At 42.5% G+C, this 27,826-nt stretch overlaps 1 protein-coding gene across 2 annotated transcripts in view; it reads right to left on the bottom strand.

Annotated features, from left to right (window-relative positions):
• LOC139539096 (adenylate cyclase type 5-like) overlaps positions 1-27,826 on the bottom strand; it is a 154,426-nt gene that overhangs the window by 13,747 nt on the left and 112,853 nt on the right. The window contains exons 5-12 of one of the 2 annotated variants that reach the window (XM_071341848.1): positions 26,297-26,424; positions 21,416-21,574; positions 20,870-21,011; positions 19,184-19,321; positions 15,682-15,704; positions 14,615-14,774; positions 13,411-13,508; positions 3,159-3,246 (exon numbers count right to left, since the gene is read on the bottom strand). In XM_071341848.1, coding sequence (XP_071197949.1) covers positions 3,159-3,246; positions 13,411-13,508; positions 14,615-14,774; positions 15,682-15,704; positions 19,184-19,321; positions 20,870-21,011; positions 21,416-21,574; positions 26,297-26,424 — 936 coding nt within the window. The remainder of the gene's footprint in view (positions 1-3,158; positions 3,247-13,410; positions 13,509-14,614; positions 14,775-15,681; positions 15,705-19,183; positions 19,322-20,869; positions 21,012-21,415; positions 21,575-26,296; positions 26,425-27,826) is intronic. The other variant, XM_071341849.1, reaches the window with a different exon arrangement.

Raw genomic sequence — 27,826 nt, 5'->3', positions numbered from 1 at the left:
TATTTAAAAATGAATAGTTACACATATTAAAATGAGAGTTCCGTTCACGTAACAGGGTTGGCCTTTATTAAATAAAGGACAGTTTTTTTCTTTCTTAAAATGAATCACTAATCACATGAAAAATTATAATCTTCAGAAATGACTGTCAAAGCAACCAAATAACTAGGGCTTTACAATGATGGTGAAACTTGAAGAAATGTTGGGGGTTTAATGGGTTAGAATCATAGACACAGAGGATGCACAGAGGGACATGTCAAAATGCTGAATTTGGGCACTTTATTAAGTCTTTTCATTATTAAAAATCAGATTTAAAGAATTGTTCATGTGGTCTATATAACAGGCTTTTAAAATGCAATATTGGTGCACAATTTCTCCTTAAAATATCAAAGGGATGCAAAACGCACTGATTTGGTGGATCGCATTTGACCTGGGGAGTTATAAAGAATCCTCTTTGGAATTCTAAACCCCTCCCTTTCCCAAAGCTTACAGTGCTACAATGACAATATTCATCACAAATCCCTCAACTACAGAAGATCAAGTGCCTGTTGTTCTTCTTCTTCTTGTTTCCAATATGATTTTGGGGCCTATTTCATTCCCCCCAAGCCGGCCATCTCCCAATGAGGAGACAGCAGGAAATGAAATACCCAGAGGGCCCTCCAGGAACAACAAAAACAGCTATAACATCATCAGATCGCTGCCTTCGATCACAAATGTTCCCAACTGACAAAATTGTAACACCCCTAATGTGAGTTTACATCCACGTTAATCTTTCGCCCAATTACATGCCAGTTCCTCTCTAGATGCCTCACTGAGCAGTCTGACTCTGACTCTACAGGGGACTGCTACTCTCAGGGCCGGAAAAATCAATACCATCCACCTTGCAGGTTTACCAGACATGTTATAGGGGCACCGGGTATTGGTCACTTACACATGGTTAGCAGATGTTATTGGTCACATACACATGGTTAGCAGATGTTATTGGTCACATACACATGGTTAGCAGATGTTATTGGTCACATACACATGGTTAGCAGATGTTATTGGTCACATACACATGGTTAGCAGATGTTATTGGTCACATACACATGGTTAGCAGATGTTATTGGTCACATACACATGGTTAGCAGATGTTATTGGTCACATACACATGGTTAGCAGATGTTATTGGTCACATACACATGGTTAGCAGATGTTATTGGTCACATACACATGGTTAGCAGATGTTATTGGTCACATACACATGGTTAGCAGATGTTATTGGTCACATACACATGGTTAGCAGATGTTATTGGTCACATACACATGGTTAGCAGATGTTATTGGTCACATACACATGGTTAGCAGATGTTATTGGTCACATACACATGGTTAGCAGATGTTATTGGTCACATACACATGGTTAGCAGATGTTATTGGTCACATACACATGGTTAGCAGATGTTATTGTGAGTGTAGCGAAATGCTTATGCTTCTAGATCCGACAGTGCAGCAATAACTAACAGGTAATATCTAACAGTTCCACAACATAATCTAATATCTAACAAATTCCACAACAAAACCTAATACACAATCTAGTAAAGGAATGGGATGAGAATATATAAGTATAAAATATATGGATGACCAGTGACAGAGCGGCTAAGATGCAATAGATAGTAAAGAATAGATAGTGAAGGATACAGTATACGTTATATACAGTTGAAGTCGGAAGTTTACATACACCTTTGCCAAATATATTCAAACTGAGTTTTTCACAATTCCTGACATTTAATCCTAGTAAAAATTCCCTGTCTTATGTACATTGGGATCACCACTTTATTTTAAGAATGTGAAATAATTTATTTCAGCTTTCATTTCTTTCATCACATTCCCAGTGGGTCAGAAGTTTACATACACTCAATTAGTATTTGGTAGCATTGCCTTTAACTTGTTTAACTTGGGTCAAACCTTTCGGGTAGCCTTCCACAAGCTTCCCACAATAAGTAGGGTGAATCTTGGCCCATTCCTCCTGACAGAGCTGGTGTAACTGAGTCAGGATTGTAGGCCTCCTTGCTCGCACACGTTTTTTCAGTTCTGCCCACAAATGGTCTATAGGATTGAGGTCAGGGCTTTGTCATGACCACTCCAATACCTTGACTTTGTTGTCCTTAAGCCATTTTGCCACAACTTTGGAAATATGCTTGGGGTCATTGTCCATTTGGAAGACCCATTTGCGACCAAGTTTTAACTTCCTGACTAATGTCTTGAGATGTTGCTTCAATATATCCACATAATTTTCCTGCCTCATGATGCCATCTATTTTGTGAAGTGCACCAGTCCCTCCTGCAGCAAAGCACCCCCACAACATGATGCTGTGTACGGATGGTGTTCTTCAGCTTGCAAGCGTGTTGCGCCTTCTTCACCACACTGTCTATGTGCGTGGACCATTTCAGTTTGTCGGTGATATGTACACAGAGGAACTTAAAACTTTCCACCTTCTCCACTACTGTCCCGTCGATGTGGATAGGGGGGTGCTCCCTCTGCTGTTTCCTGAAGTCCACGATCATCTCTTTTGTTTTGCTGACATTGAGTGAGAGGTTCTTTTCCTGACACCACACTCCGAGGGCCCTCACCTCCTCCCTGTAGGCCGTCTCGTCGTTGTTGGTAATCAAGCCTACCACTGTAGTGTCGTCTGCAAACTTGATGATTGAGTTGGAGGCGTGCATGGCCACGCAGTCGTGGGTGAACAGGGAGTACAGGAGGGGGCTTGTGTGGCCCCAGTGTTGAGGATCAGCGGAGTGGAGATGTTGTTTGCTACCTTCCCCACCTGGGGGCGGCCTGTCAGGAAGTCCAGGACCCAGTTGCACAGGGCGGGGTTACTTTGGTAGCGAGCCGTGTTGGTGGCACTGTAAGTTGTTTCATTTGTCTGGGAGCAAGACGCCGATGTCCGCGACGGGGCTGGTTTTCTTTTTGCAATGATTGCCTGTAGTCCCTGCCACATACGTCTCGTGTTTGAGCTGTTGAATTGCGACTCCACTTTGTCTCTATACTGACGCTTTGCTTGTTTGATTGCCTTACGGAGGGAATAACTACAATGTTTGTATTCGGCCATGTTTCCAGTCGCCTTGCCCTGATTAAATGCCATCAAATGCCATAAATGCCATCAATCCACGGTTACTCACCCCAAAACAGGAGTAGACTGCTGAGACAAACATGACAGCCATCAAGATGATCAGACAGGTGACATAGAACCCAATCATCAGAGTGGAGCTGAGGAGAGAGAGAGAAGTAATACCAGTAAATATATCTTAGTGAGAGAAAAGGGTTGAGGAAGAGGGGATAAGTAAAATGGAAAGTTAAAGAAAAGATTGATAAGGAGAAAGAAAGGGAGTGAGAGAGTAATATATGGGAATGGGGGACACCCTTGACGGACATCCTTGAGAATGAACAAACAGCCAGCAGCCACAGCGGTACCCATCAGGCCCCCTGGCAGAGGAGAGGAACAGCGGTGACGGGACGTCTGGGACTGTCTGGGACTGCCTGTCCTGGGTCCCCTGTCTCAGGTACCAGCCTCATCTAGGCCCTATTTGTCTCCTCAACTCATCCCCAAAGCCCTGTCCTCAGTCCCAAAGCCCTGCCCTCAGTCCCAAAGCCCTGTCCTCATCCCCAAAGTCCTGCCCTCATCCCCAAAGTCCTGCCCTCAGTCCCAAAGTCCTGCCCTCAGTCCCAAAGCCCTGTCCTCATCCCCAAAGCCCTGTCCTCATCCCCAAAGCCCTGTCCTCATCCCCAAAGTCCTGCCCTCAGTCCCAAAGCCCTGTCCTCATCCCCAAAGTCCTGCCCTCAGTCCCAAAGTCCTGCCCTCAGTCCCAAAGCCCTGTCCTCAGTCCCAAAGCCCTGTCCTCAGTCCCAAAGTCCTGCCCTCAGTCCCAAAGTCCTGCCCTCAGTCCCAAAGTCCTGCCCTCAGTCCCAAAGCCCTGTCCTCAGTCCCAAAGCCCTACCCTCAGTCCCAAAGCCCTGTCCTCATCCCCAAAGCCCTGTCCTCATCCCCAAAGTCCTGCCCTCAGTCCCAAAGTCCTGCCCTCAGTCCCAAAGCCCTGCCCTCAGTCCCAAAGCCCTGCCCTCAGTCCCAAAGCCCTGTCCTCAGTCCAAAAAGAGCTAGGGCTCCAAGTTGTGAACCATATACAAAAAAATGTTGTGAAAAAAATTGCACCAAAGAAAACAAGTGAAAGACAAAACAGTGCAGATAAAAAAAAAACAGGTAAAAATGGTGTGCAGTTGAGGTTGGAAGCCAAAATGGGCTTATATGAAAACCACACCACAAAACCAATATACAAAAAAGGTTTGTTCAATCAGTTGAACAAAGTGTGTGTGTGTGTGTGTGTGTGTGTGTGTGTGTGTGTGTGTGTGTGTGTGTGTGTGTGTGTGTGTGTGTGTGTGTGTGTGTGTGTGTGTGTGTGTGTGTGTGTGTGTGTGTGTGTGTGTGTGTGTGTGTGTGTGTGTGTGTGTGTGTGTGTGTGTGAGAGAGAGAGGGAGAGCTTTAAGTTACAAGGAAGGAAATTACTGGGTAGTTTGGTTCATCAGGCTGACTTCTAGACTTCTAGTCAGACTTCTATATTTTGGCAATGTGAAGATAGGAATTCCAGAGCATGGAACCTCTGTATCTACTAGAGTTATGGCAGTGTCTTATGTTGTATGCATGGATTATGGAATTAACCTGGTATAATCTTTTGAGTCCATTGATTTGAAGTGTTCAGGTAGGCTGTCTGGAAGGTATGAGTATCTGTTGATGAAGGTGCATCATTGGACTATATTCATGTTGTAGATAGACAATATATTGAGTTTCTCAAACACAGGGGCAGTTGGAGCCAAGCAGTTAGAGGAGGTGGCTAGTCTTGCAAATATATTTTGTGTGATGAGTAATTTGTGTAGGTAGGAAGCATATGTACTAGCCAGACAATATTGCAGTAAATGAGATATGGGTAATTTAAGCTGTATTATAAACTGGGGGGTTCGAGCCCTGAATGCTGATTGGCTGACAGCCGTGGTATATCAGAACGTATACCACGAGTATGACAAAGCGTTTATTTTTACTGATCTAATTATGTTGGTAATCGGTTTATAAAAGCAATAAAGCACCTCAGGGGTTTGTGGTATATGGCCAATATACCACGGCTAAGGTCTGTTCTTAGGCACAATGCAACGCCTCATTGGGCTTTATTGCTTAAGTATAGTGTTAGGAAACAAGCCTGATGAACCAAACCATTCATCTTTCTGATGACACCAACAGACCTCACCACTTTGCTGCAGACAAAGTGAATGTGATTTTTCCAGGACAACTTTTCATCAACTAGGACACCTAGGAATGTAGTGAATGAAACCTGGTCCATTTCATTCTGACCAATTGAGATTATGGCTCTTTTTTCCTTCACAATATTTCTTATTCTTACCAGTGAGTACAATGAAGATGCATTTTTTTACATTTAAAGATAATTTCCTTATCTTAAACCATTCAGAAAACGTGGCCATACCTTAGTTGGCATCATTTATTAGTGAATCGAAAGTGTTGTGTGATAAAATCAAGTTGGTATCATCAGCAAAAATAATGGGAAGTACGGTTGAAGACACAGCAGCAAGGTCATTGATATAGACTAGAAACAACAAAGGTCCAAGGATCGAACCCTGTGGAACACCATAGCATATCTTGGCCCGGGTAGATACACAACTTATTTGCATATACACATTGTTCTCTATCATTAACATAATTATACAGCCATTTACATCTATAATCATGAAAACTGTAATACTGCAATTTAGCAAGTTATATTTCATGATCAACCATGTCAAACGCTTTGGATGAATCCAGAAAGATGCCAAGAGCGTATTCATTATTATTCAGGGCTGTAAAGAGCGTATTCATTATTATTCAGGGCTGTAAAGAGCGTATTCATTATTATTCAGGGCTGTAAAGAGCGTATTCATTATTATTCAGGGCTGTAAAGAGCGTATTCATTATTATTCAGGGCTGTAAAGAGCGTATTCATTATTATTCAGGGCTGTAAAGAGCGTATTCATTATTATTCAGGGCTGTAAAGAGCGTATTCATTATTATTCAGGGCTGTAAAGAGCGTATTCATTATTATTCAGGGCTGTAAAGAGCGTATTCATTATTATTCAGGGCTGTAAAGAGCGTATTCATTATTATTCAGGGCTGTAAAGAGCGTATTCATTATTATTCAGGGCTGTAAAGAGCGTATTCATTATTATTCAGGGCTGTAAAGAGCGTATTCATTATTATTCAGGGCTGTAAAGAGCGTATTCATTATTATTCAGGGCTGTAAAGAGCGTATTCATTATTATTCAGGGCTGTAAAGAGCGTATTCATTATTATTCAGGGCTGTAAAGAGCGTATTCATTATTATTCAGGGCTGTAAAGAGCGTATTCATTATTATTCAGGGCTGTAAAGAGCGTATTCATTATTATTCAGGGCTGTAAAGAGCGTATTCATTATTATTCAGGGCTGTAAAGAGCGTATTCATTATTATTCAGGGCTGTAAAGAGCGTATTCATTATTATTCAGGGCTGTAAAGAGCGTATTCATTATTATTCAGGGCTGTAAAGAGCGTATTCATTATTATTCAGGGCTGTAAAGAGCGTATTCATTATTATTCAGGGCTGTAAAGAGCGTATTCATTATTATTCAGGGCTGTAAAGAGCGTATTCATTATTATTCAGGGCTGTAAAGAGCGTATTCATTATTATTCAGGGCTGTAAAGAGCGTATTCATTATTATTCAGGGCTGTAAAGAGCGTATTCATTATTATTCAGGGCTGTAAAGAGCGTATTCATTATTATTCAGGGCTGTAAAGAGCGTATTCATTATTATTCAGGGCTGTAAAGAGCGTATTCATTATTATTCAGGGCTGTAAAGAGCGTATTCATTATTATTCAGGGCTGTAAAGAGCGTATTCATTATTATTCAGGGCTGTAAAGATTCTATACACAAGTTGTTAAAGAGCAATACATTTTTACCATATTGGTGCTCATATAGAATACAGTGTTTGTTTAAATGTTTCAACATTCTTTGATACACCAGTTTCACTAAGATTTTTGAAAAACATAGTAGTACAGATAATGGCCGATAATTTGTAAAAGATTTTGGATCCCCAGATTTATAGAAGGGGATAACTTTGGCAATTTTCAAATCTTTAGGAACAATACCAGTTTGCATTGATTTGGTGAAGTTATACATTTGATTTGATTTGAGCATGTGTCAAACTCATTCCACGGAGGTCCGAGTGTCTGTGGGTTTTTGCTTCTCCCTTGTACTTGATTGATTAATTAAGGTCACTAATTAGAAAGGAACCCTCACCTGGTTGTCTAGGGCTTAATTGAAAGGAACAAACTAAACCCAGCAGACACTAAGCCCTGGAAGGAGTTTGACACCCTTGTGTTAGAGGCTCAATAATCGAGGAAGACACTGATTTCACCAAAAAGGCACCAATCTCATCATGACCTGCTTCTGATACCAATTACCTCCATCCTCTCCATTACATAAGGTGGATCAAACTGGAGCAGAGAAGGGAAATTACCCTTAATGTAATCCAAGGGATTTCCATACATTTTTCAGATTTTTTTTGACAGAGGAACCCACATTCATAAAAAAGTATTACAATTCACATGAGATAACATCAGGATCACTATAGGTCTTATTTTGAGATGCGATAGTTGTAGATGTCTTTTTCTTATTCAACAGTTGATTGATGATTTTCCAAGTTGACTTTATATTGTTTGAGGATTCTTGGAATTTGTTAGTAAAATATTTTGGGGGGGATATCCGAAGTAAATGGGTACATTTACAGGGGGGGGATTTATGCTAAACCTTTTATACAACTAGTTTTTTTTACAAATACTTTTTTAGAACGTTTTTTTTAGACCATTTAAACCATAAAAACAGTGGTGAAATATAGAATTAAAGGATGTGAGAAAAGTCTGGTAAGCAGGCTCCACTTCGGGATGCTAATAACAATTTTCCCATTAAATATCATCAATATCTTAAAATGCTCAGAATAACTTTTTTAATATATATAAATATTCTACATTTGATGCTACTATCCATTCCCACCTGTTCATTTCCAGCTGCCAACGAGAAGTGGAATATTGGAAAGTGGTCAGAAATGTCAGTATAAAGTATACCCACATTATTCAAAGAATTAGTAAAAATATTATCAATAAGGGTGGCAGATTAATTTACTGGTCACTCTTGTGGGCTTGTAGATGAGGGAATATACTGTAGATAACTGGCGTATAAAGTATTTAAAAAGTCAGATGTTAGTGAATAAACTGATGTTGTAGTCACCCATTAGAAAACACATGTTATTTTCATTATTAATCAAATTTAAAATTGATGCAAGGACATCAATACAGTATCGGGTGGAGGGAATTTAACAGGAGGGAATTTCTATGAAAAGCGATTCTACATCAGTGTTATCAGATGTAAGTGCGAGGTTCTCTCTTACAAAGAATTGAAGACTTGTAGCAACAAAAATGGACACACTTCCCCCCCCTGTGGAACGCCGTTTGGGTCTTTGCGTGTCAAAAACGATACACGTCAAATAACATACCCCCCGCTCTTGATGTTACACAGTGGTGAACAGCATTATAAGGAGACATGTCATAAAGCATTGTCGTGGCTTCAGTCAACCATGTTTCAAGGTCAACAATAAAAAATACATGGTTAAGAGAAGACAGATAATGAACAAGGTGGTCATGATTTTTAGGAAGACTGAATAAGCTTGTCTTGGAATTAGATAAACTATTTAACAACCTGTATAGCAGTCTAACATTATAATAGTCACAGGAATAAAAAAAATATTTGGTCAATTTCAGGACATTTTAATCTGGATCAACACAGTCATTATTTATCGCTATCTTCATTAATATCAAATGGTTTGAAGACCAGGTAATCAGGGTTGACATCCTTCCCAAATAAGATAGATATACAGTGGGAATCATCCAGAGAGTGGAAGGGAAACATAGAATTGCATGCCTCACATGTCCAATACATCCACACATTTGTGTTAGTCTCATCAATAGGGGTGCACTTCCTATGGAATGCACCTTGACAAAGTCCACATAACACCACTTGAAGACTTCAGAGGGTTATGACTTAGAGCAATGTGTGTTTTTGGTCATGAGGTTAGGTGAAACACATGGACAAAGTAGAGTAAATATGTAGGCATAGGTGTGTCAAATCAAATGAATCCATGTGATAGATCAACGGACTACAGCCGAGTCCCCTGCCGTGGGGGGGAGGAATAACAAGCTGGTCTTACTTCAGGTATGCGATGTTGCCTCTCTTTCCTTCTTTAGTTAGTCGTGGCAGCAGTTCATTTTGAGGCGTACCTTTTTGGAGAACCCTTCATTAATGAAGAACTTAGTTCCCTTCAGGCACTTGGCATTCTTGAGAATCTCCTCCTTGTTTTTGTACCTGAGCAGTTTCATCACTATAGATCTGGGCTGTCCATCAGGAAAAAAGGTGCCGTTCCTGTGCGCCCTCTCACTGAGCTTAGCGTCCAGTTTCAGGTGACCTGCCAGGAGTTTCTTGGCCTTGGCTTGTGTGTCATGTCAAGTTTCAATTTTAACGTCTTCGATTCCATTGATTAGAATGTTGTTTAGCCTGGATTGATTTTCCAGGTAATCTCCTTTGGAAGAGAGTTTGTCTAGCGTTGTTTAGAATTTTGCAAAATCTTCTGAGACGGGTTTGAATGCGGCCTGGCTGGGGATATTCGCACCCTTCAGCTAATCCACCTCGGACTGCGTTAAATCCATACTGTGTTTGAAGTTCATAGCATCCCTTTTTCTCCCCAATTTTGTGGTATCCAATTGGTAGTTACTGCAACTCCCGTATGGACTCAGGAGAGGTGAAGGTCAAGAGCCGTGTGTCCTCCGAAACACAACCCTACCAACCAAGCCGCACTGCTTTATGACACAATGCCTGCTTAACCCGGAAGCCAGCTGCACTAATGTGTCAAAGGAAACACCGTACATCTGGCGACCGTGTCAACATGCACTGCGCCCGGTCCACCACCGTAGTCGCTAGAGCGCGATGGGACAAGGACATCCCTGCCGGCCAAACCCTCCCCTAACCCGGACGACGTTGGGCCAATTGTGCGCCGCCCCATGGGTCTCCCGGTCGCGGCCGACTGTGACAGAGCCTGGACCCGAACCAGGATCTCTAGAGGCACAGCTAGCACTGCGATGCAGTGCCTTAGACCACAGTGCCACTCAGGAGGCCGGCAAATAACATCCCTAACGAGATCATCAACGCTTCTGTTTGGTCGAAACCATTAAGAGTTGCACGAAGGATTTAAAGTTATTGATGCTAGAATCCATTAAGAGTTGCAGGAAGGATTTAAAGTTATTGTTGCTAGAATCCATTAAGAGTTGCAGGAAGGATTTAAAGTTATTGTTGCTAGAATCCATTAAGAGTTGCAGGAAGGATTTAAAGTAATTGTTGCTAGAATCCATTAAGAGTTGCAGGAAGGATTTAAAGTAATTGTTGCTAGAATCCATTAAGAGTTGCAGGAAGGATTTAAAGTTATTGTTGCTAGAATCCATTAAGAGTTGCAGGAAGGATTTAAAGTTATTGTTGCTAGAATCCATTAAGAGTTGCAGGAAGGATTTAAAGTTATTGTTGCTAGAATCCATTAAGAGTTGCAGGAAGGATTTAAAGTTATTGTTGCTAGAATCCATTAAGAGTTGCAGGAAGGATTTAAAGTTATTGTTGCTAGAATCCATTAAGAGTTGCAGGAAGGATTTAAAGTTATTGTTGCTAGAATCCATTAAGAGTTGCAGGAAGGATTTAAAGTAATTGTTGCTAGAATCCATTAAGAGTTGCAGGAAGGATTTAAAGTAATTGTTGCTAGAATCCATTAAGAGTTCCAGGAAGGATTTAAAGTAATTGTTGCTAGAATCCATTAAGAGTTGCAGGAAGGATTTAAAGTTATTGTTGCTAGAATCCATTAAGAGTTGCAGGAAGGATTTAAAGTTATTGTTGCTAGAATCCATTAAGAGTTGCAGGAAGGATTTAAAGTTATTGTTGCTAGAATCCATTAAGAGTTGCAGGAAGGATTTAAAGTTATTGTTGCTAGAATCCATTAAGAGTTGCAGGAAGGATTTAAAGTTATTGTTGCTAGAATCCATTAAGAGTTGCAGGAAGGATTTAAAGTTATTGTTGCTAGAATCCATTAAGAGTTGCAGGAAGGATTTAAAGTAATTGTTGCTAGAATCCATTAAGAGTTGCAGGAAGGATTTAAAGTAATTGTTGCTAGAATCCATTAAGAGTTCCAGGAAGGATTTAAAGTAATTGTTGCTAGAATCCATTAAGAGTTGCAGGAAGGATTTAAAGTTATTGTTGCTAGAATCCATTAAGAGTTGCAGGAAGGATTTAAAGTTATTGTTGCTAGAATCCATTAAGAGTTGCAGGAAGGATTTAAAGTTATTGTTGCTAGAATCCATTAAGAGTTGCAGGAAGGATTTAAAGTTATTGTTGCTAGAATCCATTAAGAGTTGCAGGAAGGATTTAAAGTTATTGTTGCTAGAATCCATTAAGAGTTGCAGGAAGGATTTAAAGTTATTGATGCTAGAATCCATTAAGAGTTGCAGGAAGGATTTAAAGTTATTGTTGCTAGAATCCATTAAGAGTTGCAGGAAGGATTTAAAGTTATTGATGCTAGAATCCATTAAGAGTTGCAGGAAGGATTTAAAGTTATTGTTGCTAGAATCCATTAAGAGTTGCAGGAAGGATTTAAAGTTATTGATGCTAGAATCCATTAAGAGTTGCAGGAAGGATTTAAAGTTATTGATGCTAGAATCCATTAAGAGTTGCAGGAAGGATTTAAAGTTATTGTTGCTAGAATCCATTAAGAGTTGCAGGAAGGATTTAAAGTTATTGTTGCTAGAATCCATTAAGAGTTGCAGGAAGGATTTAAAGTTATTGTTGCTAGAATCCATTAAGAGTTGCAGGAAGGATTTAAAGTTATTGATGCTAGAATCCATTAAGAGTTGCAGGAAGGATTTCAAGTTATTTTCTTGCAGATCTATTAGATCTTTCTAGAACTCTTTATGTTGATCGAATAGATCATGGACTGCAGTGATACATACTCGTCTTCCACATTGAGCTTTGAGGTGTTTTTGCTTCCAGTAAACATGCTAAATATTTGCTGTGAACTATAGTGAGTTTGCGAATACAACCCACACCCCGCCTCCCTAAAACAAGCTCAGCCAGTGAATTGGCAATCACACACAAGCAACACACGCCTGAATCATACACCTGAATCATACACCTGAATCACACACCTGAATCACACACCTGAATCACACACCTGAATCACACACCTGAATCACACACCTGAATCACACACCTGAATCACACACAAGCAACACACACCTGAATCACACACCTAAATCACACACCTAAATCACACACCTGAATCACACACAAGCAACACACACCTGAATCACACACCTAAATCACACACCTAAATCACACACCTGAATCACACACCTGAATCACACACCTGAATCACACACAAGCAACACACACCTGAATAACACACCTGAATCACACACCTGAATCACACACCTAAATCACACACCTAAATCACACACCTGAATCACACACCTGAATCACACACCTGAATCACACACCTGAATCACACACCTAAATCACACACCTGAATCACACACAAGCAACACACACCTGAATCACACACCTAAATCACACACCTAAATCACACACCTGAATCACACACTTGAATCACACACAAGCAACACACACCTGAATCACACACCTAAATCACACACCTGAATCACACACCTGAATCACACACCTGAATCACACACCTAAATCACACACCTGAATCACACACCTAAATCACACACCTAAATCACACACCTAAATCACACACCTGAATCACACACCTGAATCACACACCTAAATCATACACCTGAATCACACACCTGAATCACACACCTGAATCACACACCTGAATCACACACCTGAATCACACACCTGAATCACACACCTAAATCACACACCTGAATCACACACCTGAATCACACAGCAGTACGATAAACAGAGAGAAAGCAGAGGACATATGGATCCTGGCTGCACATAGACTGTAGGAGTGGGAGATGACTCGCAAGCTAGTGCTGTGGATACAAGCAATATGCAGAGCAGTAAGCCAAAACACGTCAAAGAGGTTAGGGAGAGACAGGTAGCACGAGCATTACCCACGGAATGAGTAGCGTGAATGAGCTGTGAATTCTAATAAAAAGATATGGGAAACATTCATGTGATTTACTAGTAAATAAATGATTCAGCCCTATGGTACTATACTGTATGAATCAACTTGGAGAGATTCAGTACTTACTGTGGTACAATGACAATCTGGATGAAACAGATGAAGAGGAAGACGAGAGAGGCGCAGGCCACGTACGCTCCAAATCTGGAGTCCACTTGTTTGGAGTACTGAAGGACAAATAAAAATGGAAAAATATAAGAGCAGTAAGGTAACCAGAGGCTGGCTGACTGCTTCACATCTCACTTGAAACCCTTTAGTGCAGTCCACTGATGTGAGGACACAACAGCCTCACACTGTGAGAACAGCATGTTACTGGTTACACAGCTGAACTACCTTCTATCCATCCATCCATCCATCCATCCATCCATCCATCCATAAGCAGCCGTGTCTCTGGCTGGGCCTAAAGGATGTGCTCAGGAGATGAATCATGTGCGTGTGTATGCGCGTGCATGTGCGTCTGGCATAGGTGCTCAGGAGGTGAATTATGAGATCTTTCGGATGAAAGGTAATAGAGGAAAACCAAGTCAGTGATTATCTCTCCCACAGAAGACCGGGCTGGGGGCTGACACACTGAGAGCGGGCTGGGGGCTGACACACTGAGAGCGGGCTGGGGGCTGACACACTGAGAGCGGGCTGGGGGCTGACACACTGAGAGCGGGCTTTGGATCTGTTCTAAGTAGCCACTATACAGCCCATTTACCCAGACGAGAGATACTGACAAGGAGAGGGGAAAGAGAGCAGGTTTAAAATGGGGCCTCTCTGCCCCTTCTCTTTCTCTCTCTCTGCTTTCACCCTCTCTCTCCTTCCCTCTCACCTCTTCCTTCTCTTTCCTTTTATATCTGCGTTGTTTTGATCGCTCTGTCTTTCTCCCACTCTCTCTCTCTCTCCTCTCTCCTCTCTCCTATCTCTCTCCTCTCTCTCTCCCTCACTCAGCTTTGATTGACATGCCCTGGATGTGTCACACCAGTGAGGGGTGTAGCTATTTGTGGCAGAATTGCTTGTCTTGACAAGGGCCCTGCATTTTTTGTACTCACCATGACACCTGACAGGGGAAAATCCCTTAGTTATAGACTAACACTAAAACATTTTCCTGGTCAGGCCATGTAGTTAGGGAAAACTCATGGCCCTCCTGAGTTTGACAATCAATCCTGACACAAATTAATACAGTGCTCACTCATTTGACATTTCCACTGCTGAAGATCTATCCAGAAGATTCACACAGGGCCTTAGTCCGATTATGTGGATTAATTTCCCTGAAGGAGGACGGCACTACCTTCTTCTCCAGGTCTGGTTCTCTGAAGGTCAGCAGGAACTTCTTGACGTGTTCCGAGCGTAGCCGGTCGATACTCCTGGCGTCGATGGCTCTCCCGAGGAACTCGTCCACCTCGTCTTCTGGGTTCAGGTTTTCCTGCGTGTTTCTGAAAATGAAATGTCTAGATAACACAAGACGAGGAGACACTTTTTTGTTTTCCGTTTCAGGCCGTCACAAGTGGTCCTTCAGCTCTACGGACTAGCCCACCACAAGCCCCTAACTCACCACCGCACCACAGAACTGCATCACCGTAACAAACAAAGTGATTGAGATCATCAAACCACTGTCATTATGTTTGTTTGATTGGTATAATCGGTCGTTGAATCAGCAGTGCATTGTTTGAATGAATTGATTAGAGGCAATCTGGCCTATTGTCAGTGGATCAGTGGACAAGATCAAACCGGGTGATTCAAATGTTTTATGAATCACAGACAGCATAAGTTCCAGTGAGTATGGAAGACGCTGAACTCACTGACACTCATGGGTTCGGATGTCCTAAAGTGACTGTCACAATGAAACAAATCCCATTGAAGAACATTGATCTGCCTGTAGCACGTAGGGCAACGCATGGGGACAATCAAATCAAATCTTATTTGTTACATGCTTTGTAAACAACAGAAGCACATAGAATCACATAAAGGAGCTTGAAATTGAGATATATTCAGGGTGAGAATACAGACTGCGTTTGTGACATATGCATGGATATGCACAAGGGCAAATGGGCCATCCCCTTGAGTGACAACTGGATCAGCCAATCACATCTCCAGGATCCCCTCCTTACCCAGTGAAAAATTACAATTTGGCGAGTTGGATGTTCTAGTCGTGTTTTTGATGGCTATTCTGTGTATTATAGCAACAGTAGTTTATTTCTCTGACTGTCACATACCTAGCCAGATAAGTCAAAATATCTATGGTTGTGACACTGCTATTTTGTCTTTAGAAAGCCTGAAAACATGACCTGGAGCAAAAGGTTGCCCAACACCTTGACTGACAGGAGGTGAGATGGGGAGATGGGGGTCTCCACTCACTTGTCCTTGGGGTCTTCAAATCCCTGGAAGACAGAAGAAAAGAGCAGAATATAGACACTGTTATCTGACTGGAAAATGACTGAATTTCAGGAACAGCTACAAACAGAGAAACGTAAGTGGGGCTAGAGTTTCTTTCGAAGAGAAAGAGGTAGAATCCATTCACACAGCCAGGTGTTGGCTGAAAATGGAAGTTGCTTCAACCAGCAAGGCAAGAGACTGACACCTCTTCCAGCATCCTCTCTGCCCAAACTCCCAGTACAAGATGCTGAAAAACAACAACAACGGATTGTGTCCCAAATGACACTCTATTCCCTTCCTACATAGTGTATTACTTTTGACCAGGACCCATAAAGCTCTGGTCAAAAGTGATGCACTATCTAGGGAATAGGGTGCCATTTGGGATGCACACAAAGTTGAGAACAACAGCTAGCCAGGCAGGCATCTTCCTAGGAAGGTGAGTCAATAGTGGTTTTAGAGAAGACGCTCTTATTAACAACACATTAGGTGAACTGAAGAGTTTCCACATCTACTGTATCACGGACCTGCAGTGACCTCTACTGGAAGAAGAAAGCAATAACAGCAGGAGATCAAATGTGCTGTACAGGTTCAAGAAACATTAACACGTCTCCAGTATATAGTCGTCCTTTTTTCAAATCTAGGTTGAATCTATACTCCTACATTTTCCTAATTGTGAACTAAGCTGAAAATACCCTGGAACCTTTTTATTTTGGACATGGCTTTCCAACAGAATTTCTGAATATCTTATAATAACATAAGCAATTCCACTACCCTCTACAAACAGAGAGGTGGAACATCCCCAAATACCAGCATTCTTTCTTTTATATGGAATAGGAGAACAGGGATTAATGACAAAGTAGGAATGTACGACAGAAACACAGTGGACACCAAGTCATAAGTAATCTCCACTCCGCTGCCTGCCCTGCAGTGCTGGGAGGTTGGAGGACAGGGGCTAGTGTGGGAACTACTATCACTGTGACTCCCTTTCCCTTCACACAGACCCATTCTCTTTACCTCATGCCCTCTGTCTCGCTCCCTCGCTCCTTGCTCCCACTATCTCTGCTCTTTCTCTACCTCTGCTGCTGTGTGATTTAGGAGCAGGGGGAGGAGAAGAGAGAGAGACAGACAGGAGGAGAGAGAGGGGAGCAGAGAGAGAGACCAAAACAGAGCAACAGAGATAGACAGAAACAGAGAGACAGAGAGACAGAGAGAGAACTGAGTAAAGGGTCTAAATACTTATGTAAATCTGATCTTTCCATTTTTTATTTGTAATAAATTTGCAAAAACATCTAAAAACATATTTTTGATTCGTCATTATGGGGTATTATGTGTAGATTGATGAAAAAACAAACAATTTAATCAATTTTAGAATAAGGTTGTAACGTGACAAAATGTGGAAAAAGTCAAGGGGTCTGAATACTTTCCCGAAGGCACTGTACATCCAACTGCGTAGTGTATATTAATCTGTCAGACAGAGACTGTCGCAGCTGTCTGACTATGAACTATGGTTTCATTTTATTGTTTTATATCTGTGAACTATTGCCTTATCCATTCCCTTGTTACTACCTTTCTTGCCCAAGGATCAAATTTTACAACAAAAAAATTGTTGCAGCTGGAAAATAATTGACATAAATAAGTATCAGACACAAATCTGCACACCAAAAACTTTGGGGTGTAGACAATAGTATGTAGGTGCTATGATTGGAACCAGATTCAGCTCATTATCGTATTGACAGAGTCGTTGAGTTAATATTAGGAGAGGAGGGGAGAGAGGAGGGGAGAGGGGAGGAGAGGAAATGAGAGAAGAGCAGAGAGGAGGAGAGGAGAGCAGGGGAGAGGGGAGGAGAGCAGGGGAGAGGGGAGGAGAGAAGAGGAGAGGGGAGGAGAACAGGGGAGAGGGGAGAGGGGAGGAGAACAGGGGAGAGGGGAGGAGAACAGGGGAGAGGGGAGGAGAGCAGGGGAGAGGGGAGGAGAGGAGAGGTAAACAACAACAGAGTGGTCTGGTAGTGAGTTACCATAGCAGCAGTGATTTAGTTCAGTGGGAGGCCTGGGGGAACAGACAGAGGAAACTCAATATGGCCACACCATTCCGTCAACAATATGCTGTCACTCTATTGTTTATTTTCTCTGTGTGTGTGGGGGGGGGGGTGTCTTTTTTTTGTAAAGGAGATTCTCTTTGGAATTCTGAGTGATGATATTCTGCTACAGATGGGACCTTACTGACTGAATGTTTGGGCATTTGTTCATCCCTGTTGCCCACGTATTGTATTGTGACAGAGTGCGTGGTCCTCGAGAGACTGGCTGAAGAGGTAAGCCATGGTGTGGAGGGCCACTGCTTGCTGCCTGCCTGCCACCCCCTCTACCCTTGAAACTATACAGATTTCTGGGCATTCATTAAACTTGCAGGGTTTCCCAAACTCAGTCCTGCCTGTTTTTGTCCTAGCACTACACAGCTCATTGAAATAACCAACTCATCATCAAACTTATTATTTGAATCAGTTGTGTCGTGCCAGGACTGTGTTTGGGAAAGCCTGCACTACAAAATGCTAATTATTTCCATTGTCGTCTCAGAAGATTGAAGAGAATTTGGGATTAAAGAATCTGTTAAATAACTATTTATTATTATATGTCCCTGTGGTAGTTTTGCTCTGAGGTTTTCCCTCTCCCTCTCCCTCTCCCTCTCCCTCTCCCTCTCCCTCTCTCTCTCTCTCTCTCTCTCTCTCTCTCTCTCTCTCTCTCTCAGTGTACAAAACATTAAGAACACCTGCCCTTTCCATGACATAGACTATCCAGGTGAAAGCTAGGATCCCTTATTGATGTCACTTGTTAAATCCACTTCAATTGGTGTAGATGAAGGGGAGACAGGTTAAAGATTTTTAAGCTTTGAGACATTTGAGACATGGATTGTGTATATATGCCATTCAGACTCAAGTGCCTTTGAACAGGGTATGGTATTAGGTGCCAGGCGCAGTGCTTTGTGTCAAGAACTGCATCAAGAATGGTCCACCACCGAATGACATCCAGCCAACTTGACACAACTGTGGGAAGAATTGTAGTCAACATGGGCCAGCATTCCTGTGGAACGCCTTCGACACTTTGTAGAGTCCATGCCCTGACAAATTGAGGCTGTTCTGAGGGAAGGGGGGGGGGGGGGGGGGGGAATCTGTCCCCAAGTATTCCAATGCATAAATAATGTGATCGTATCCCATTTAATCAATGTCGGAAATTATACTTTTTTTGTCAAATACTATATCTGGAGCAGCAGGTATAGCATCAAGGTTAGAGCGTTGGGCCAGTAACCGAAAGGTGAAAACCTGTCGCTGTGCCCTCGAGCAAGGCACTTAACCCAAATTGCTCCAGGGGTGCTGGACAATGGTGACCCTAGCTGTGATCCCACTGCAAAAACACATTTGGCCCTGTTGTGAAGGAGAAGAGTAAATCTAGAGTATTCCTGAATTGGGGTGAGGGCAGCATGTTATCTCACCATCCTCTTCATCTCCTTGGAGATCTGGTTTCCTCCCATGTGGTTGTAGAAGGGCCGGTCGGTCCAGGGGCCCATGTTGTGGGAGACAGAGTTGGCACGCTGACGGTTCATCTTGGCTATCATCGCCTTCTCGTCTTTCTGCAAGGCAAGGGAGACAGACTAATATACTTAGGGATGGTAATGGAAAAGGTCACTCTGGGAAGTAGGAAGGAAGCTACCAATGTAAAATCCTTTATTAATTAACCATGAAAGGCGCATGTTTAAATGTTTAAATGGTTTTACTGACTACCGGTACCCAGTTCCCCCGGCTTGCCCACCGTTTCTACCCATGACACAGACTGACAGATACAGTATGTTGTATTTCTAGAAGTTGAATTTCATGCATGCTCACAATCACTAAATCTACTGTAAATCACTTAAATGTTTTTCAACGTTTCTTCTACAATGAAATATGGTTAAAGGTAGTGATATCTGATCTGGGATGAGTGTAGTGATATCTGATCTGGGATGAGTGTAGTGATATCTGATCTGGGATGAGTGTAGTGATATCTGATCTGGGATGAGTGTAGTGATTCAACCAGAACGGGAAAGGTAGAGAACTCTAAAGCCTGCGTCTTTAATTGCACCCTATTCCCTATAGTGCACAAGGTCTCTGGTCAACTGTATTGCACTCTATATGGAATAGGGTCTCATTTGGGACGCATACTGAAAGTTATCACTAATGTAACAGCGATCATGAGAAATAACCCATTCCCAGTTCACTGATAGGTTAGAATGGAGTATATAGCAATATGATACATCATGTGAAAACACACATGATATGATATGTGAGCTGGAGTCAAAACTTGTGATATCACCACAGGACTGATATGACACACACAAACACACAGAGCTTTATTTATGTTAGAGTCACCCAGGTACCCAGAGTTCTTCCTGGCCAACTTTCAAGTTTATTTCCCATATGTAATAATTACATTAGACATCGTACTCATATCTGTGCAATGCATACATTGGAGATCTTACTCTAGCTTACTCTGTTACTCTATGTTACTCTATGTCACTTTGTGTTACTCTATGTTACTCTATACTACTCTGTGTTACTATATGTTACTCTATCTTACTCTGTTACGCTATGTTAGTCTGTGTTACTCTATGTTACTCTATCTTACTCTGGTACTCTAGATTACTCTGTGTTGCTCTGTGTTGCTGTGTTGCTCTGTTACTCTACGCTACTCTATGTTACTCCGAGTTACTCCGAGTTACTTTGAGTTACTCTGAGTTACTCTGTGTTATTATATGTTACTCTGTGTTGCTATGTGTTACTCCATGTTGCTCTGTGCTCCTCTGTTACTCTATGCTCATGTTACTCTATCTTACTCTGTTACTTTGTTACTCAATTTTACTCTTATGTTACTCTATGTTAAGCTGTTACTTTATGCTACTGTTACTCTCTTATCTTACTCTCTTATCTCTTTCTACACACACAAATAAACAAACACACACACACACACACACACACACATATGATATGACATGTTAGCTGGATTAGAGCCAAGAGCCAAGATATCGCCACAGGTCTGATATGATATGACATACACACACCCACACACATCCACACACACCCACACCCACACACACCCACCCACACACACACCCACACACATACACACACCCACACACACATACCCTTTTCTGGCTGCAGCCCACGATGAGGTAGGTTTCTATGTTGTGTTTCTTCAGATAGATGTTCCTTGCTCCTCCTGATCCTGGCTCTACCTCATAGTCTCCACTCAGGTAGTTCAGAGTGGCCTTGGTGATGTGGATCCGCCTGGCACAGTAACACACCAATGACTTACTGGGCACAATGGGCAGGGATTGACAGTATTCCTTCATTTCATGTTTATACCATAACAAATTATGATGTAATATTGTCATATTCATAATGTAGTGTAAATCTTTGTTTCCCATTTGACTTTTACAAGTTGTTCTTCTGTCAAATACAGCAAGACAATGTGAAGTCAGATGAATGAATGGGTACAGTATGTTGCACTGTGAACTGTGTATTCACTGAGACTAACTAGGGTTAAGTTCCAAAATAAGAACGAATGCTCAATACATAGCTTAATTCTATGTGGTACTCTAAGTAGTATGCTAATGTATAATGGGACACAGCCTAGTAGTGTCATTGGGTGAGTGACTGTGTACTGGTTTGTTGTGATTGGCTGGACGTACCCTGCCGCACCCCCGGCCTCCATGTGATTGGCTAACGTGACATCGTTGGACCACACATCAAACTGCCACTTCCTGAGTCCCAGCACCCCACAGTGGACCCTGCCACTATGGATTCCCACACGCATGTTCACGTTGACCCCCGTCACCTCTCTCACCAGCCTGGAGCACAGACAGAAACAGTCAGAAACAACTGAGCACTGATTGACAGATTGACCACATCATCAAGCAACAGAAGGGAGTAAGAGGAAATAGTCAAATGAGAGAAAAAGGACACGCATGAGTAACAGTAATGTTTCCACAACTATAGCAAACTGAATCCACAGGTTCTCCTTCCTTGCAGTGAGGCTCCAGTATGTGTGTGACCTATCTCTGGCTAATGACTGACCAACTGACTTACCAACCACATGACTGAACAACTGACCACTGACCGACCCACCTACTGATCGACTGACCGACCACTTGACTGACCAACCATTTGACTGACCGACTGACCGACTCACCGACTTACTGACCGACCTACTCACGACCGACCGACCACTTGACTGACTGTCAGTCGGTCAGTAAGTCGGTCAGTCAAGTGGTCGGTCAGTCAGTCAGTCAGTCAGTCTGTGAGTTGGTCGGTCAGTAAGTCAGTCAGTCAGTCGGTCAGTCAGTAAATCGGTCAGTCAGTAAGTCGGTCAGTCGGTCGATAGTCAAATGGTTGGTCAGTCAAGTGGTCGGTCAGTCGATCAGTAGGTCGGTCGGTCAGTTGGTCAGTCAGTCAGTCGGTCGGTCAGTAAGTTGGTCAGTCCGTCGGTCAGTCAAATGGTTGGTCAGTCAAGTGGTCGGTCAGTCGATCAGTCAATTGGTCAGTCAGTCAGTTGGTCAGTATTTCGGTCAGTCAGTCGGTTGGTCAGTCAGTCAGTTGGTGGGTCAGTATGTCGGTCAGTCAGTGAGTCGGTCGGTCAGTCAGACGGTCAGTCAAGTGACCGGCCGACTGACTGGTCGACTGACCGACCACTTGACTGACTGACCGATCACTTGACTGACCGATTGACTGACTGACTAATCGACTGACCAACCGACTGACCGACCACTTGACTGACCGACTGACTGACTGACCGACTGACTGACTGACTGAAATACTGACCAACTGACTGACTGAAAAATTGACTGATCGACTGACCGACCGACTCACTGACCGACTGACTGACTGACTGATCGACCGACCGACCGACTCACTGACTGACTGACCGACTGACTGACCGAACACTTGACTGACCGACTAACTGACTAACATACTGACCGACTAACTGACCGATCAGTCCGTCGATCAGTCAAATGGTTGGTCAGTCAAGTGGTCGGTCAGTCGATCAGTAGGTCAGTCGGTCAGTTGGTCAATCAAGTGGTCAGTCAGTCGGTTAGTCGGTTGGTCAGTCGATCAGTCAGTCAGACTGATCGACTGACCAACCGACTAACCGACTGACTGACCACTTGATTGACCAACTGACCGACTGACCTACTGTCAATCAATTGGTCAGTATTTCGGTCAGTCGGTCGGTCAGTCAGTCAGTCGATCAGTCGGTTAGTCAGTCGGCCAGTCAGTCGGTCAGTCAGTCAAGTGGTCGGTCAGACGGTCAGTCAAGTGACCGGCCGACTGACTGGCCGACTGACTGACCGACCACTTGACTGACTGACCGGCTGACCGACCACTTGACTGACCGATTGACTGACTGACTGATCGACTGACCAACCGACTGACCGACTGACTGACTGACCACTTGATTGACCAACTGACCGACTGACCTACTGATCGACTGACCGAACACTTGACTGACCGTATGACCGACCACTTGACTGACCGACTGACTGACTGATATACTGACCGACTGACTGACCGACCGACTGACCGACTACTTGACTGACCGACCGACTTACTGACTGACCGACTGACCACTTGAATGACCGACTGACTGACCGATTGACTAACCGACTGACTGACTGACCGACCGGCCACTTGACTGCGACTGACTGACTGACCGACCGGCCACTTGACTGCGACTGACTGACCGACCGACCGACCAACTGACAGACCACTTGACTGACCGACCACTTGACTGACTGAATGCCCGACGTACTGACCGACTGACTGACCGACTGACTGACCAACGGCCCGACCGACTGACTGACTGACCACAGGGCAAAGCAGACAGAGGACAGGAACAGTGTCTGTCTGTCTGTTTGTGTGGTCTTTCTTTATTAGATATGGCCGGTGGCATACTGTAATCATCCAAACCTCATTATGACGTCAGAACTAATGTTCTAAGGCAGGGCCACCTCAGAGCAGTCGTTGACTCAACCTCTGCAGACACAAATTAGGCTAAATGCCTCTTCACGGGGATAGAATTAACTTGATTTGGTTTCTCAGTACTGGGAATAAAGTAGAGTACAATGGAACTAATGCATACCTGCCTCCTACCACCTCTCTGGAACAAAGACTTGCACATCCTGTGGCTCTCCAGTACCAGGGTTAAAGAAAAATCCTCTCTAGACAAGGGTGTTTTACCATGAGCTGTACTGGACAGAGCCAGACCAGACAAGGTCTGTTGTTTTCCATTGACATATACTTTTATATAATATAGACAGTTTACAGTGCTTTCAGAAAATATTCACACCCGTTGACTTTTTCCACATTTTGTTGTGTTACAGTCTGAATTTAAAATTGATTAAATTGAGATTTTGTGTCACTGGCCCGGAATTGTGTTTAGAATTTTTTAATGTTAATAAAAAATTCTAAGCTGAAAAGTCAATAAGTATTAGTATTCAAACCTTTTGTTATGGCAAGCCTAAATAAGTACAGGAGTAAACATTTGCTTAAACAGTCACATAATAAGTTGCATGGACTCATTTTGTGTGCAATAATATTGTCAAACAGATGTTTATAATGACTACCTCATCTCTGTACCCCATACATACAATTATCTGTAAGATACTTCAGTCACAAAGACCAGGGAGGTTTGCAATGCCTTGCAAAGAAAGGCACCTATTGGTAGATGGGTAAAAACATTGCTGAAATGTAATATCCCTTTGAGCATGGGTAAGTTATTAATTACATTTTTCATGGTGTCACTACAAAGATACAGGCGTCCTTCCTAACTCAGTTGCCGGAGAGGAAGAAAACCGCTCAGGGATTTCACCATGAGGCCAATGATGACTTTAAACAGTTACAGATTTTAATGGCTGTAATAAGACAAAACTGAGGATGGATCAACAACATTGTAGTTACTCCACAATACTAACCTAATGACAAAGTGAAAAGAAGAACCATCAAACAGGAAAAGCATCAATACAGGACTAAGATTGAATCCTACTACATCGTCGGATGTGGCAGGGCTTGCAAACTATTACGGACTACAAAGGGAGGCCCAGCCGTGAGCTGCCCAGTGACGCGAGCCTACCAGATGAGCTAAATGCCTTTATGCTTGCTTCGAGGCAAGCAACACTGAAGCATGCATGAGAGCACCAGCTGTTCCAGATGACTGTGTGATCATGCTCTCCGTAGCCGATGTGAGCAAGACCTTTAAGCAAGTCAACATTCACAAGGCCACGTGGCCAGACGGATTACCAGGAAGTGTACTCAGAGCATGCGCGTATCAACTGGCAAGTGTCTTCACAGACATTTTCAACCTCTCCTTGACCGAGTCTGTAATACCCACATAATACCTGTTCCCAAGAAAGCGAAGGTAACCTGCCAAATGATTACCGCCCCGTAGCACTCACGTCCTCATTTTGTCTGTCATAGTTGAAGTGTACCTATGATGAAAATTACAGGCCTCTCTCATCTTTTTAAGTGGGAGAACATGCACAATTGGTGGCTGACTAAATACTTTTTTTGCCCCACTGTATATACTAGGCAGTGTATATAGGTCCTGGATGGCAGGAAGCTTGGCCCCAGTGATGTACTTGGCCCTACGCTCTACCCTCTGTAGCGCCTTACAGTCAAAGACTCTAGTCACCCAAGACATAGACTGTTCTTTCTGCTACCGCACGGCAAGTGGTACCGGGGAAAGCGATACCAAAAGGCTCCTTAACAGCTTCTACTCCCAAGCCATAAGACTGCTGAACAATTAATCAAACAGCCACCCAAACTATTTACATTGTAACACTTTTGTTTTTACACTGCTGCTTCTCACTGTTTATTATCTATGCATAGTCACTTTACCCCTACCTACATGTACAAATTACCTCATCTAACCTGTACCCCGGAACATTGACTCGGTACTAGTACCCCTGTCTATAGACTCATTATTGTTATTATTATTAATATATATATATATTTTACTTTAGTTAATTTTGTAAATATTTTCTTAACTCCATTTCTTGAACGGCATTGTTGGTTAAGGGCTTGTTAGTAAGCATTTCATGGTAAGGTCTACGTAAGGTCTACACCTCTTGTATCCGGCTCATGTGCGAAATAACATTTGATTTGATTTGATGTGAAATCCAACACAATAGATCACTGAGTACCACTTTTAATTTTTTCAAGCATGGTGATGGCTGCATCATATTATGAGTATGCTTGTCATCAGCAAGGACTAGGGAGTTTTTTGGGGGGGTAAAAAGAAACGGAATATAGCTAAGCAAAGGCAAAATCCTAGAGGAAAACCTGGTTCAGTCTGCTTTCCAACAGACACTCGGATACAAACTCACCTTTCAGCAGGACAATTGGATACTTATGTAAATGTCTTCATTTTGTCATTGCGGGGTATTGTTTGTGGATGGGTTTGAAAAAATATCTATTTAATCCATGTTGAACTCAGGTTGTAGCACAACAAAATGTGGAATAAGTCAAGGGGCATGAATACTTCCTGAAGACACTGTATGTGGCCATGTCATACTCACGAGATGGCCTCGATCATATCCACCCCCATCTCCACACAGCAGGATGCATGGTCGGCCCGGGCCTCTGGCAGCCCAGACACACAGTAGTAGCAGTCTCCCAGGATCTTAATACGCAGGCAGTGGTTTTCCTATTGACACACAGACAGCATACCTTTCATGACCTATTTCTATTAAAAATCCTATTTTCCCTAACCCCTAACACTAAACCTTACCCTTACCCTAACCCCTAACCCCTAACCCTAACCTTAACTCTTAACCCTAAACCTAACCCTAACTGCTACCCTAATTGTAACCCTAAACCTAACCCCTAAGCCCAAAATAGCCATTGTCCTTGTGGGGTCCCCACGACCCCAAGAGGGAGAATTGTCCTTGTTTTGCTATCCTTGTGGGGTCTTTGGGTGATTTCAGGTACCCACGAGGATAGTAATACAAGCCCACGTATTGGACACACAGACACACATGTGTTAGTGTGTTAATAGCATTTCCTTTGTACAGTAGAGGGTTTTACATACCATGATTACAATAAGGTTGTTTCTTGCCTGCTTATTGAAATGCACTTTGTATTGTCTCTCTGGATAAAAGCTTCATGACTAAAATGTCAATGTAAAATGTAAAATAATTCCTTAGCAATTAAAACCTGACAAATATACTGTATCTAGGCTACAGAATGCTGGCTTCACATTTGACCAACACTTGGGATAAAACTGAAGATCTGGCATGTATGTGGTATGATACATACAGAGCAGTATTACCCATATATAATGTACTGTCACTTATGAATAAATACCAAGTCTAAATACCATATCCCTCATGCCACAGATATTTTAAGGGTTTGGACTTTCACATCGGTTAGTGTTGAATGACATCGGAAACGAATTGTTCCCAGTGGGAACGTCAAGTTCTGGAAGCATGTTCAAGGAATTACTGTTCTTCCTTTTCTCGGAATTGGTACTGCAAAAAGCCCTCTTTATACAGTATGCTTAGAAATAGTTTTATAAAACAATTATATATTTTTGTAATACAATTTCCCTGCAGTGTAAAAGACTGTTATTAATAAATCTGTGCCCTTATTTCCCTCCTTCTCACTGTAAACAACAGGGCTTTGTGAGGAGAAAGTCCTACTGCACTCCATTATCGCTGTTTTACACACTAAAAACAAATGGTTCTATATAGTGCCAAATAAGGGTTCTTTGGCTTGTAACCAAAGCGGAACCCTTTTTGATGGTTCTATAAAGAGCAATACTCATAAGGTTCTAAATGGAACCAGTATGGTGCTATAAAGAACCCTTTCCTAAGGTTCTATAAAGAACCCTTTCCTAAGGTTCTATAAAGAACCATTAAAAAAGCTTCTATATAACACCAAAATTCTGCTATGGTTACAACCCTTTTTTATGGTTCTATAAAGAACCTTTCTCAATCTCAAAGATTCTTTGTAGAACCATACAGGGTTTTTATTCAGATGTTATTATTGTGTTTATTCACAAGTTGAATCAGGTATGCTAGCTCTGCAACAGCTGTGAGTCCCTGAGA

This window comes from Salvelinus alpinus, chromosome 14 (genome assembly GCF_045679555.1).
Source record: "Salvelinus alpinus chromosome 14, SLU_Salpinus.1, whole genome shotgun sequence".
NCBI lineage: Eukaryota > Metazoa > Chordata > Actinopteri > Salmoniformes > Salmonidae > Salvelinus > Salvelinus alpinus.
The sequence above is the reverse complement of the archived record's forward strand: the minus strand, read 5'-3'. Positions and strand labels throughout refer to the sequence as shown.